This window comes from Argopecten irradians, chromosome 11 (assembly GCF_041381155.1).
Source record: "Argopecten irradians isolate NY chromosome 11, Ai_NY, whole genome shotgun sequence".
Lineage (NCBI taxonomy): Eukaryota > Metazoa > Mollusca > Bivalvia > Pectinida > Pectinidae > Argopecten > Argopecten irradians.
Window position 1 is genome coordinate 21,200,460 of NC_091144.1, and position 14,894 is coordinate 21,215,353.

At 37.4% G+C, this 14,894-nt stretch overlaps 1 protein-coding gene across 1 annotated transcript; it reads left to right on the forward strand.

The window, feature by feature from the left end:
- The first annotated feature begins 632 nt into the window (after positions 1-632).
- LOC138334472 (sodium-dependent glucose transporter 1-like) lies at positions 633-5,102 on the forward strand. The gene is made up of 4 exons (XM_069283130.1): positions 633-857; positions 3,014-3,299; positions 4,072-4,404; positions 4,702-5,102. The coding sequence occupies exons 1-4, from the start codon at positions 633-635 to the stop codon at positions 5,100-5,102; spliced, it is 1,245 nt and encodes a 414-aa protein (XP_069139231.1).
- Positions 5,103-14,894: the final 9,792 nt, after the last annotated feature.

The following is a 14,894-nucleotide window of genomic DNA, read 5'->3' on the forward strand; positions in this document are numbered from 1 at the left end:
GTCAATGGATTATTTTAGATAATATAAGTAAGTAGTTTTCACTACGTCAGATAAAGATCATTGAAGAACTCCTGTCTCTTAATGGTGAATTATTACCAACATCCACATTTTCTCTTTTGTATTTCAGCTATTATGTCTATTGATACATCTATTTAAATTACCCCATCGTCGAATCTTCATTTTTTTCGAACGTAATAATAATTTGGAACCAATTTCTGTCAAAAGACACACCCAGTTCCATTTAAATATATTACTTTCAAAATCTGAATCCATAGGCATTTTTAATATATTAGTTTCAATAGCTGCATTCATTTTCATTTTTAAAAACTTAGCATAAAAGTGACATTGAATAAGCTCAATAAATGGCTTTGATCGTAAAATCCACTTTTAAAATATGCTGTTAAGTGATTTTTTGAGGACTGGATATGTAAATATCGGAATATTTAAGATGGCCTTAAAGTTATACAGTATGTGCCCTCTGGCTGATGTATACCTCAACCTAGTACGCGAACTGAATTCCGTAGAGTTCAGCTTTAAAAATGCCACATACCTTGTAGGTGAACAGCCAATTCATACATAATATATCCCTTGTGTATCTTATGTAATTTCTGTTGATCAACACGACCTCGCTAATGAAAAACACCATTACTGAAGACCCAGTACGTCATGGGGCTACTCCTAATTATCAGTATGGTTCTAACGAATCCATGGACACTGGTACATCGGTCAATGGAATACATTGCAACATTCAAGACAAGTACAAAAAGCCTTCACTTTTCACGGAGGTCAAACAGAACAAGCATATCCGGGTCAAGGTCGTGACCAGTATCTTGATCATTACAGCAATGATGATGGTGGTAAGTAATGTTTTCATTACGGTTATATATTAGGTAAAGTTCAATCGACAAATCAAATGATTTTAGACTCGTTTTGTATACGTTTTGTATTGTGTATGTGTAATGGAAGGTCGCGGTTAACTCATGATTTGTCCGTGTAACCTTGTGGTAGATGGTAATAATGTTAACATTACAGTACACATCAGTAAAACAGGCTTAAGGTGAATTCATTGTGATAACGCAGTATTTTTCATTTCCGGTCAAGTTTCCCATAATTTATCTGCATTATCTGTCACAAACTATCACGAACTTTTGTTCTTTTGGTTGATTAACGTCCTACTAACAGCCAGGGTCATGCATGGACGGCCTCCCATGTATGCGATGTGTTGCGTGTATCTACTGTGAGGTGCGTGTTTTGGGAGACTGCGGTATGTTCGTGATGTGTCTCTTGTAAATTGGAACCTTTGCCCTTTTTATAGTGCTATATCACAGAAGCATGCCGCCGAAGACACAAAGCAACACACCCAATCCGGTCACATTATACTGACAACGGGTGAACCATTCGTCCCACTCCCGGCATGGTGAGCGCTAAGCAGGAGCAGAAACTACCACTATTATAGACTTTGGTGTGTCTCGGCCAGGGGACAGAACCCGGAGCCTACCTCACAGGGCGAACGCTCAACTCAATGCCAAAGTGAGGCGGTGCCAAGGGAGGCATTATGAAGGATAAAGTAAATTAGGAAGAAAGAAAAGATAATATCATAAATTTAGTCGCCTTTTGCAGGTACGACCATGCAAATAGGGGCAGCAGGTACAATTCTTACGCCCTACCTGTAGGGTCTATGCTTCTAACGAAGCATTTTTTTAAAGTTTCCAGAGGTTCGTTATAACCGTATTATACTGTTTTCCGCTGAAGTGGGTGCCGTGTTGACCAAGTCGTTAAGATGTCTCGACATATTACCACAAGACCTCCACCTCTGGGTCGCGAGTTCGAATCCCATATTGGGCAGTTGCTAGGTACTGACCGCTGGTCGGTGTTTTTTCTCCGGGTACTCCGAGTTTCCTCCACCAACAAACCTGGCACGTTCTTACATGACCCTGGCTGTTTATAGGACGTTATACTAATAAAACCAAACCCGCTGAAGTGTACTACGTAGACAACGAGAGCTCCTCACACCTCGTCACAGATGGCTACATGATTTATGTTAATATCCTACTAACAGCCTGGATCATTTAACGATGGCCTTCCATGGATGTGTAGCATATGTGGAGTGCGAGGTGCGTGTTTTGTGAAACTGCGGTGTAATCATATATTCTTGTATAGTGGAACCCTTTTTATAGTGCTAGATCACTGAAGCATGCCGCCGATGACACCAAGCAATACACATCACCCTGTCACATTATACTGACAACGAGAGAACAAAATCAAATTACATTTCATTCCATGTAAGATATATTGGTGACAATGACTTTGATTTACTATTGCATCTAAGTAAGGGGTCGAACTGCTCAGTCAAACGCCAAAATGAGGCTGCCAATGGAGATGTTATGAAAGAAAATATGATGGAAAATTGAGAAAAAAATCCAATCGCTGACTAACCTTGGGAGTTCCTTCTTTTTAAATTATTTACTTTTTCTTTATGCCTCTTGTTAATTAAACAGTGTTAGCTCCGATTGCCATTGCCATTTTATAGTACTATATCACTGAATCATGCTGTCGCAGACACCAAGCACCACTCAACCAGGTTACATCATACTAACAGCGGGCGAACCAGTCGATAAGCATGAGCAGAAACTACCACTACCGGTGTGTCGCGGTCAGGGGACAGAATCCAGAGACTATCACAGTGGCGGACGCTCAATAGAAAGCCAAATGTGAGGCGGTGTCAAGGGAGACGTTAGGGAGAAGAGAAGAGAACAACCTAAATTCAGTCGCCTTTACGATCATGCAATATTGGCAGCAGGTAAGATTCCAACGCCCTACTTTGCAGGACAGGACTGACGATCCCGGACATACTGCTGCGTTTGAGTTAGGCGGAAATTCCCTCTCGTGCAAGGCCAGAAAGCAACCATATCTATGCTATGTAAAGTAAAATTTACTGCAATATGTTGCAAGAACGTATAACGAAATACCATGCAGTGCTTGTAATTATTTTCTTGGAATTCTTCATTTAAAGGGCTATAACCAAGGTCAGCTGAGGCCCATGTTTCCAGATCTTATCGAAATCGTCGATGTTGACCTGGAGAAGGGTTCAGCGATTGTAACCTCGTACTTTTCTGGACGTTTGGTGGGGTCGGTGTTGGGTGGATTTCTGCATTCTAAGACCAACAGATACCTCCTGATCGTCGTGTCGTTGACAATCGATAGTGGCGTTGTGGCTGTCATTCCCTGGTGTTCTGTGTATGAACTAATGCTGGCTGTGCATTCCTTACACGGGACACTGATAGGTGTTCTCAACATAGGTAATTATACGTGATTTAGCCAAGTTAACTTGTCGAAAATATGTACATGTTGCTTTATAAAGTAATATATTGAAACACTTATTCGGTGAAAAGGGCTGTAAAATGATTATAAGCTTAGGACAAAGATATATGATGTTTTATTCACATGAGTACAATACAGAATTTACTCAATGTAAAACGTTTACTAAGTGTTTATGTATGCTAAATTGAAAACCTATGTAAGAAGTCTCTAAAATATTAAGTTCTTACATCATTTAAAATGTGAAATGAGTTTGGCCATTGTTTCCATTGTTTGTTTGACATTGTAAAATTTATTACTTTTTGGCAACACTTCTATGTAATATTAAAACATATTTACCTACAGAAATTTCAAAATATCAAAATATGAAACCAAATGGTGCTGAATAACATATTATAACTTCTTCATGATATGACGGTATGAACATTATGGCAAATACAGTATAGCTTAATTTGAAGTAAGTTTGTATTAAAACTTACGTTAACCATCTGAAATAATTGAATATTTGAATATCGAAAGATGATTGATCTTTATCTCAAACTGACAAAATTAACGCCAGTAATGAATTATGAATTCTATCAACGAGTTTTATTCCACTTTATTACTTTTGATTAAAATGAAAGTGATAACATCATTTAAAATCAGATATTTATTCAAATAATAATTGTTTTACTGATCACTTTTGGTGAAATTTAATTTAATTTAATTAATGCATCCGTGATTAAACAAATTTCAATGTTCTTCTTTTGTAAGCTGTCAACACAGTGGCGATACAGCTTTGGGGATCAACATCAAGAGGACGGGCCTATGTCCTGATGGTGTTCGCATTCTTAGATATTGCCTATGCATTGGCACCCTTTGGAACAGCGCCATTCCTACAGGAAAACCAGCAACTCCTCGACGAGAACCAAAACAACACAGACAACCACCTTATCACATCTAATGATTCCGTTGCACATCCCAGCCCTCCACATGATCCAGACTCTGAACTCTACAAAGCCTACTCCATTTCTTCAGGAATAATGATACTGGTTTCCATTTCATTTGTGTTACTGTTAACAACGACCAAAAGTGTATATTCCTCAGGTAGACAACAGAATAAGATGCCCGAATTACAATCCAGTCTGTCACCAAATGTTAAATATCTGCAGTTGTTAAATATAGGAGTATTTACGGGAATTTTCTCTATAATTGACCTTTGTTACCCTCAATATTTGACCCTATTTTGTGTTCTGCATCTGAACTGGAAAAAAACCTCAGGGGCAATGATAACATCTGCCTTCTCGTTTTCAAGTCTTGGCGGTAAATTTGCAGGTTTATTTCTGGTACGTACGATGCGCCCTCACACGTTTTTGTTATTAGCAAGTATTCTCAATACTCTAGGTTTTATTTGTTTGACGGCGAGTGCCTATATTTTTGCCGACATCGGGATGTGGATATCGGCCAGTATAACTGGTTTAGCTACCAGTATCATCTGGCCGACAACCTTAAGTTGGATGAATTCGTATCTGATACGTATCGACGGGAAAGTCTCCTGTTACCTTCTTGTGATCGGATTGGTATTTGCTCTCTTTACCCCGCCTGTCTTGGGTCAACTCATTCAGGAGGTCTCCATGCTATGGTTCTGTTACATTTGCGTCATCGCGTCTGTTCTAAACGTCGTAAGTGTCATGTTCATAGTAATTCACACAAGGGTATACGACAGGAGACGAAAGGTCTACACAGTGGAGATATATACAGTAGAGTCTTCAAACCGGGCGGAAATTCAGGATGCAGTTTCTTAGATTATGAAAGTATCTGAAATAGTATATAGTCTATTTTTAATTTCGGGATGTCATTGAGCCGGGCAGACCTAAAGCAGGGATATCAACCTGGGAGTGTAGATTTACTTCTGTGCATAATTAAGATTGTTATACAGCCTTAACTATATTCGTAACAAAACCAGTGTCCAATGATTGAATGTGTGCAAAATACCAAAATAACATTCATTTTGTATGGTTTTGTTTCTTTTGAAAACGAAAAAGGCGAAGAATGGTGTTTAAAGGTTGTGAAAAAGGGCATGTGAAGCCTTAACCTTAACTGCCTACTGAATTTAACACAATAATTTTACTGTTAAGGAAATCATCTTTACTAATAAACACCACGATATAAATATGCGTTGCATGGTGTCTTCAGCAGCATGCTTCAGTGATATAGCACTATGAAAAAGACAACAGTTCCACTATACATGAAGACACAACACGAACATACCGCAGTCTCCCAAAACCCGCACCACGCACTTCATACACATTACACGCCGCATACATGGATTGCCGTCCTTGTATAATCCTGGCTGTTAATAGGACATTCATTAATCAAACAAATTAAACAAACAATGATATATATAAATCATAATGTAGAATCTGGCTTCAGTAAGATAGCACTATAAAACTGGCAAGAATTTCACTATTACAAAGAGACACAGCACGAATATACCTCAGCCTCCCAAAACATAGACATTCACACAACGCCGTCCTTAAATGACCCTGGCTGTTAATAGGACGTTAAACTAATAAACCAAACCGAATCAGAAATCTGTCCGTGAGAGCTATCTATTCGTTCATGTGAGATTCTAGAGGAAAATAAAACAAATGGCGTTAGATAGCGTAGAATCATCACCTTTAGACTATAAACCCTCAATATCCTGCCTCCAACTCGCTAATAGACTTTAACATCATATATATAGGATTCAATTTTAGACCTGGAGGAAGGAGGCGAAAAGACAGGAAAAAACTTACTCCTCCATGATATAATAGGGTGGGATGTCCCACTAAAGGTCTTTAGCGCTATATATAGTTCCTGATGCATTGTAATGTAAAAACGAACATATGGTACACGTAATTGAATTGAAATTGAATCCACTTACAAAGCTGCATACGTATGTAAGATATATATTATAAACTGTATTTATTGTAAATTGATTCCGAAACAAGTTATATAACTTACAAACTGCTTTAATATACTAGCTTTACCGCAAATTGCTTTCAAAGGCCCAGATGAAAGCGCGCAATGGGTCTTAGAGCGGAGGAAACCGGAGGGCCCGGAGAAAACCTTCGTGATCGGACAGGTGAGCCCTGACATTTTCACGTCCGTGCTGGGGATTAAATTAAATTCTTCCAATACCTTGAGCCTTTCGGCGCATCGATTTGAAACAAAACATATATACAAACACAATACACAGAATACACACTTACATCCATGCAAAACACACACTCTCACCATACATACATGTACACTGACACACAACAACCCTCTTAAGTATACATAAGACGAGTGATTATGTTAATTTTAGCTTATAACATGTTATTTCTTATTTTATTACATAATTTAATGTATTTTGCTAAATTTGATAACTTTTTTTGTTATCTGTTTCTAAAAGTTGAATAAAGGTATACATATTCGGTCTAATGAAATAATAATTCTTAATAAAACACTTTCTTAAAGTTAGATAACATTCACATTTTAAAATAAAATGAAATTCATCTTCAATGACTTAACATTACAATACCTGCATGTTCTTTCATCTCTTTCTAAATTGTTATACCTTCTCGTTTCAATATTTAATATGTGAAATGACAGTCGTATTTTTGTTATTTCTTTTAAATTTGTGACACCAATTGGTTTTATTAGATTGTAGGTTGTAGGCAGAAATTTTGACCAACAAACTTGTACAATGAACACTTTGAAGATGAATAATTTTTTTTATTACATTCCTGCTTAAAAAATATCACATAATTTACATTATAGATAGAACCCCGGCCGGGAAGGTGAAAGGCGGATGGTTTAACCAGTAAACCACTCAATCAAATTATATTGAGTAAACTGATTTGTATTTATCGCTGATATAAGAGTCACGAAAATCTAAATAAAGCAGACTAAAAAGACTCCAATCAGAATTACCATGGAAACCAGGTAGACGACGCCTTAACCGTCCTACTTTCATATACTCCTGATTAATAAGTCATAAAACATCTACAGATTGATGTTACAAGGAAGTAGTTTTAATTAAAACAGTCCCATTTACGTAATACCTTTAATTATTGGCGTATGGAAACATGAATTAATAGAGTGATTTCAATGTTTACGGGTATTGTTTATGGCCATTACACGTGCATGTGATTGTTTTTATGTTGGTAATAACTTACCAGGTTAACATACAGGTGTTCCAAATACAGGTTTATGTTGATTCAGATGGGTGCATTTCATCGCAGCTAAGTACATGTATAACTGTTATTTCAACAGCGTCGACAAAAATATTGTCAATTTTCGAGGCAATATGTTCCTAAATTAAGACACAAATAGAACTAATAAAATCACATCTTAAAGATTGTGACAAATATTAACTAATACAAAAACACCCGATGCCTAATAATATCTTATAATAATAATCCCCTCGGTCGGTTGCTATCAGATGTACAGATGCTATCGTCGAAGGCTTACGTTGTTTATCTGATGGAAACATCAAAATGGTATACAGGTTAATTTAGAATTATAAACATGCATGTAAAAACATCAAAATATTTTAAATGGTAAAAGTAGTGTAATAGATACAGTGATTATAGTGTAGACATGAATAATATCATGAACGTAGGTTTGCGTCCAAATTACAGCTGTAAATATTTTAGGATGGTGGCGGACGAAAGTTAGAGAAACCACTTACACAATTTCAGTACTTTCCTAGCCGTGGGTAATTCCACCACAGATTGAGATTATAAAACATATATTGCTTGTTTCATTTGTTTTGGTTTTATTTTGCTTAACTCTTATCAACATGTTTTTCATTTGAAACAACTTTAATTTCCCTTTTCACATATACATAAAATATATAACAGTTCAGAGACTGATTACAAAAGACATCACTTTCCCACTCACTTCTGCCTTGTGCCGTCAAAAAATGTTTTTAACACTTAGATTTCAATTTGCCTTGTCTTTCTTACATAATATTTACATAATAGCTGTCACCAAACACAAATAATTTTGCTAATGTCGTATTATACATCAAGTAAGCCCCAGATACTCTGGCACTGACACCAGACTTAGACATTGTGACAGATAGATGTCTGGTGTAGGGCCAGAGCGCATTGCTGTATTAAAACGTGGAATAAGCCGACACTGCTTGGTATACCAGATATCTACCTGTCATAATGTTTAAGTCTGGTGTCAGGGACAGAGTTTCTCGGGCTAGCATAAAGTAAAAAATATTCCACCAGGAATTTGTGCTTACAATTCTTCTTATTCGTGTTAGTTTTCAAGCTTTTTTAGACATTCTACATATACCATTTGTTTCTTATCAACCTGTTAGTAATTGAAGGACGACCTTCCATGTGTGTGATTTGTTACGTGTACTAGATAGGAACTTACTGAGATGTATCGTTACTCTCATTGTAATGGTAGAAGGTTTGCCCATCTCACTAAAGCGTAGTGTCAAAAACACAAAACAGAGTACCCCATCTGGTTACATTGCTCTCACAGCGGGTAAACCTGTTGTCATGCTCATATTATGAACGCTATGCAGGAGAAAATCAAACATATTGAGCCCTGGATGTATCCTGGCCATGTGACAGATCCCAGAGTCTTCTTCACATGGCAACCCCCCCAAGTCAAGGCCGAGTCAAGGGAGACAGTAAGAATTAAAAAAACCATGCAGAATTAAGAACAAAGATAAAGCACAATTTTACTTTTACAAACATTATATTGCCAAACATACCCTTTCATTTTGACAGAATGAAAAAGATGACTGCTAAGTGCTTAATGTCGACAAACGAGAACCAAAGTACAATCAAATTGGCAGGTATTTCCTTGTGTCGACTCTAACAATAGCTTCGTGCGACAGTTTAGTGATCAGTGCAATAACGTGAAATGTTATCGCCAACAAATTATATTAACAAAACCCCCAACCTAGGTTGTATTGATAGGCTTGTCTTGTTTTGGCAGTATGTTTCAGTGAGATATCACTATAAATGGTTTCGACTTTTACAAGGCAACACGACACCAAATATACCGCAACCTCCCAAAACTCTCAACCAAGAGTTGTAAGCAACATATGGCATATTAGAAAGGTTATTCTTAGATTACAAGTACCTTTGTCGTTATTGGAGCGTGTTTTTTACATAATCACCCAACTGACCATTGATGGTCATTATCGAAAAGAAGATCATTCATTGAATTTTGCATTTTGCAAATAATGAACGTGGAATCAGACATCTGAAGGTGTTATATTCTATCTAAAAATAGGGCAAAGGTGTTGGGTAGCTACCTTTGGATAATAAATCTTGGTTTAATGTTATGCTATATAAATGTTGCTGTGAAACCATGAATATTAAAAAAACCGAATTTTGTTTAGATAGTTTTGTCCATCGGCTAGCCCCATATATTTATACCCATAAAATGATATCAAAACTCCAATCCACGAGAGAAAGTAGGCACGAATATTTTATGGTGTACAGTACTTAACACTTCCTATTGTTTTAGAATGGAAATATTCTATTTATTAAGTGCTATAGATATAGTATAGGTTTTTCTATAACCATAAACAAACTGGTGTAAATAACTGGTGATTGTCAATAACGGTGTCGGATGCATTCAGTCAGTATGTCGATGTTGTAACCTTGGCATTTCTGTGGCTAGGCTAGGCGTGAATGGCGACCGCAGATATGGCTGTGATAATTGGCAAAGCCTATTCACTGGGGGGAAATAGTCGTACAAAGTATCAGAAGGTATCGATAGCCGTAAATTTATGGGAAAAGATATCAAAGCATAGTGTAAGCTTGTAAAGTGATCTGAGAATACTAACAAGAAAATGTTAAGTGTGTTATGATTTACACAACTTATCCAAATACAATAGTCTTGTACCTCAGAACATGATAGTGTTCTGATAAAAGATAAGATCATTTGTATGATTTATTGTCTGTTGTACATCAAAGGAGATGGGTAGATATGGACAAGGAACACAGAGATGGATCGGCGATAATGTAATACAGTGAAAGTTGTCAACTATTGAAACAGTGATGATTGACAACGAAAAAAAATGTCTGAAATGAATACTGTATAATAATATTTCTTTCATCTATACCTCAGATCAAATGGAGGTCGTACAGTGTTATCTATGTCCGCCCCGCTTTGCATCTAACGTACTCTTCTAGTTTTCAATTAAACAAATAAAACTGATTTTAAAGCAGTCTAGACATCACCTTCGCTAACACTGTATATAGATTATGTAGGATTTTTGGAATTCCGTGAGCTTTTCTTGATGAAGCTTGACACCATATCCCAACAAGCTCAGTAGGTCATCCTCTTTTGGTAAACTATAAATAGTTTTGTTTTAAATGTACAATCTGAAAAGGTTCAAGCTTAAGAACCACATTGCTACGTGCGGTGAGTACGAATGAATTTTGGTTTGTTTAATTTCATTTACGTTCTGCCAGGGTTATTTGAGGACGACGATGTATGTGATGTCCTGCGTATGTGAAATGTGACGTGCGTGCTCAGGGAGACTGCGGTTTATCGAATTCGAGCTGTGTCCTCTAGTGGAACTCTTCCTCTTTAATAGTGCTATACCACTGAAGGATGCCGCCGAAGACACAAAGCAACACATCCCATCTGGTCACATTATACTGACAATGGGCGAACCAGTCGTCCCACTCGCTTTGAGCGCTAAGCAAGGATTTGAAATTACCACTTTAAAGACTATGGTGCGTCTCGGCCAAGGGACATAATACAGAGCCTTCCTCACATTTGGGGGTGGGGCGAGGGGCCAGCACAATGTCAACCAAACGTTAGGCAGTGTCAAGGAATACGTAAGGAAGAAAAAATGCAATAGGGGCAGCAGGTACAACTCTAACGCCCTACCTGCATGGTCGATGTGGTTCGGAAGATTGCGGTATGTCCGTGCCTACTGATGCCGATGCCCATTCTATAGTGATATTTTACTGAAACATGCTGCCAAAGACAGTCGTTGTCATGGAAATATACGCTCAAGCAAAGGCCACAAGTGAGGCAGGGGTCAAGGGCAACGTTCGGACAGAGATCGACAGTAAATGATAGAAAAGAAAATATCACAAAAATCGCATTTTAAAATCCACGGACAGTCAAACCTGCCATAGCTACCACCTATGCATTTAATAAAAATACATTCTTAGGTTCAATAATGGTCCATTCCAACATGATATGACCTGTTTGTAGAGATCACTTGGCTATAAAAACCACATTCTGATGTCCCTAATGTGGTTTTCATAGGCAGGTTTGACTGTGCAATGTAATTGAGGAAGCATGTTCAACTCTAGCTCTATATACTGGGCAGAAAGCACTGAAAAGCAGAGCACACGCACACGCTCAATCTTATAAATACAAATTATACCAAAAATTTGAAGCGGATGCGACCAGAATGTCTGTTTCAAATAGAAGAAGAATAGGAATGTGGAAACATATAATACTGTTTCTAAAACATACACATACCAGAATAGAACTCAAAATGAATAATTCTATTTCTACAAAAATGGCCGTGCTTTGAGACCTTTAAAGCAGTGCCGTGTCAATCTTTTGTGTCACCAAATAACCATGCCGTTATGTTTACCATCGTCTAAAGCAGGTAAAAGAGCATTTGTTTGATCGGTTTCGACTTTACAAAAGGGTACAATTTAGAGTCCCTACGCGCTCGAGGATAATTTTTTTTTCTTTTCGTGCATTTTTAAGCTTTCTAACTTCTTGAAATATACGTGATTCACAGTAAGAACAAAGCTAGTACCCTAAGAAAAAAGAGGAACGATTGGTCTGAACATTGTTTTTTTAACGTTCTATTAACAGCCAGGATCATGTAAAACGGCCCCCCATGTATGCAGTGTGTTGCCAGCATGAAGTGCGGGTGTGTGTTTTGGGAGACTGCGGTATATTCGTGTTGTGTCTTCTTGTATAGTGGAACTATTGCCCTTTTTACAGTGCTATATCACTGAAGCATGCTGCCGAAGACATCAAGCAACACACCTCAACCGGTCACATTATACTGACAATGGGCGAACCAGTCGTCCCACTCCCTGTATGCTGAGCGCTAAGCAGGAGTAGAAACTACCACTTTTATAGACTTTAGTGTGTCTCGGCCAGGGGATAGAACCACACAATAGGCACTGTCATCAACACACATTTGATGAAAGTTCTGTAATGAAAAACTAGACAAAAGACATTGTTTTGCTGGTTTACTTATTTGCAGTCTTCTCAAAATAGTTCTTTTTCTTGTGTATTGAATACGTGATTACATAGCGAGAACAAAAAAAAAACAAAAAAAAACCCACAACGATTGATTGGCTTGAAAATGCTTCTGAAGAATTGAACAAAACGACACAAACCATCCATGTGTATGTGAACACTACCTTTGTATAAATGTAAATAATCCACTGAAATATCAGTTGTATCAGTAGAACATGGACAACGTATTATTGATAAAACATCATACAATAAATTGTACAAGCTAGTCCCACCTGCGATCCAGAATACTTGTTGGGTGGTCTATATAGAAGACAGTGCTACCAGACCCTTTTTGATACGACAATGCTCGCGCTTAACCGAATCAATCCAGGATAAAAGTCCTAACTTGCTGTCCCCCGAGTAAAGTGGATACAGTTTTGACGTCACTGGGTCAGCATGATGGTGGGGATCAACTCATCACTAAGGATTAATACTCAATCTAAAGTGCAGTCTGGATATGTGTGGAACTATTATTGTGTTATGTTATTCTGATTAAGACCATTATTGTTAGTCACATCTACTCATGGGTAGATATGCATTGAATAAGGTTGATTTTGGCAACAGTGGGATTTTTATAGTTTTTCATGTTCAGAACGATTTAAAAATCACTTTTTGTCTTCAAGACGATCTTGATAGCTCTACAATAAAGTTATAATATAGTCTCAACGTCTTCCATTTATAACTTCGCAAAATATGGGTAGTTTAACTAACGATTAAAATATCCTTGAATGGACACAATCTGAGTTCATGAAATGTGGTCTTCTATGGCCGTTTCACAGTTCCCCATAAACTAGTCATTTATCAGAAAAATAGTTTCTTCGAGTTAGTTATTACCACATTGATACCATGCTACACCTTTTAGAACATATAAAGATGTTTCCAATGTATCATACACTGTTAGATCACATCAACATAGATACGATAGAGGTGAAATCAGCCCTCATACTAGAACGAATATACGTACCCGGCCTATTATACCTTTCGGTCGGGTACGAAATGGTCCCTATGTGTCCTAGTGGAGCACTGCCTCCGAAAATCACTCGGGCGCAATTTTCTATACTTTGTTGTAGGTTTTCAATTATTGTAAGCGTATACATGCATTTTTATATCTTTTTTTTTCAAAAGAAACATAACGACCAATCTTAATATCTACTTCACCGCCCATAAGACTTCAAATTCATAATTTTTAGACCTGTCGTGTAATTTTCCTTCGAAAAGGCCATCATATTTATATGTGAAAAAAATAAGGGCTCGCTGTGAATTTGATATTTTAATGGGCCAGTTTATTGCTTAGTAGATATAAAAGTGATATAAAACAAGTAGGACAACATTTATACAGACATTTTAATAATGGTTTGCACGATCATTACTTTGCTCCATTAGCAGTAATAGGCACCAATTGTAGCTTTAAAGACGACACCATTATTTGTCTTAAAGTCTTTTGAGCTACAATATTGCAGCTACCCTCATACCCACGTCCCTGGGGTCTACTATATATCTACTCCTAATAAACCCCTGTAATTGGACTGACATTTATTAACCCCTATGGACGTCCCCTTTCACTTTTTACGTGGTGGTATTTATTGTGAACATTAGTCGTGGGGATTAACTCTAGAAGCTCTATATTATAAGTGTAGTCCATTCAACAGCTAGCAAAGTTACTCCAATGTGATCCTTATCATTATCGCCAGCTTCCGCTTCCAGAAATGAAGTTATATTCATTAAATCAGTCAATTTAGTACGTGAAGAATGGAATTAAGTCTTCTAATGTAGGAAATGATGGAGGTACTTGTACTATTCATCTACTGGTACGGGGAAGCTTGGTTTTATTAGTTTAACGTCCTATTAACAGCCAGGGTCATGTAAGGATGTGCCAGGTTTGTTGGCGGAGAAGGCTTGTGGTACATGTTATATGTCGGGACATCTTAACCACTCGGCCACCGCGGCCCTACAGCTAACACGAGTAACTGGGGAAGAGGTTATAACCTAACAAGCGTACGCAACTATACGCTGGAGTGGTGGAAAAGGTTGGAGGGGGGGGGAGTTAATCGAAGAAAGCGAGAGAAAGTTTTGGTATATTAATCAGATTGTATAAACGACTCTGCTAAAATATTTCACTAAATCAATTATTGTAAACTTTTGAATGATAAAATCTGATAATTCCTTGAGAATGCCAGTCTTAATGAGAAATGACAGAAACTATTGTGTTGAATTTGTGTATGGACGGCCAAGCAAGAGATATAATCGTGTTTTGCCGAATTAATTTAACCGGGGTAAATTCAAATAACTCTTTAATTCTC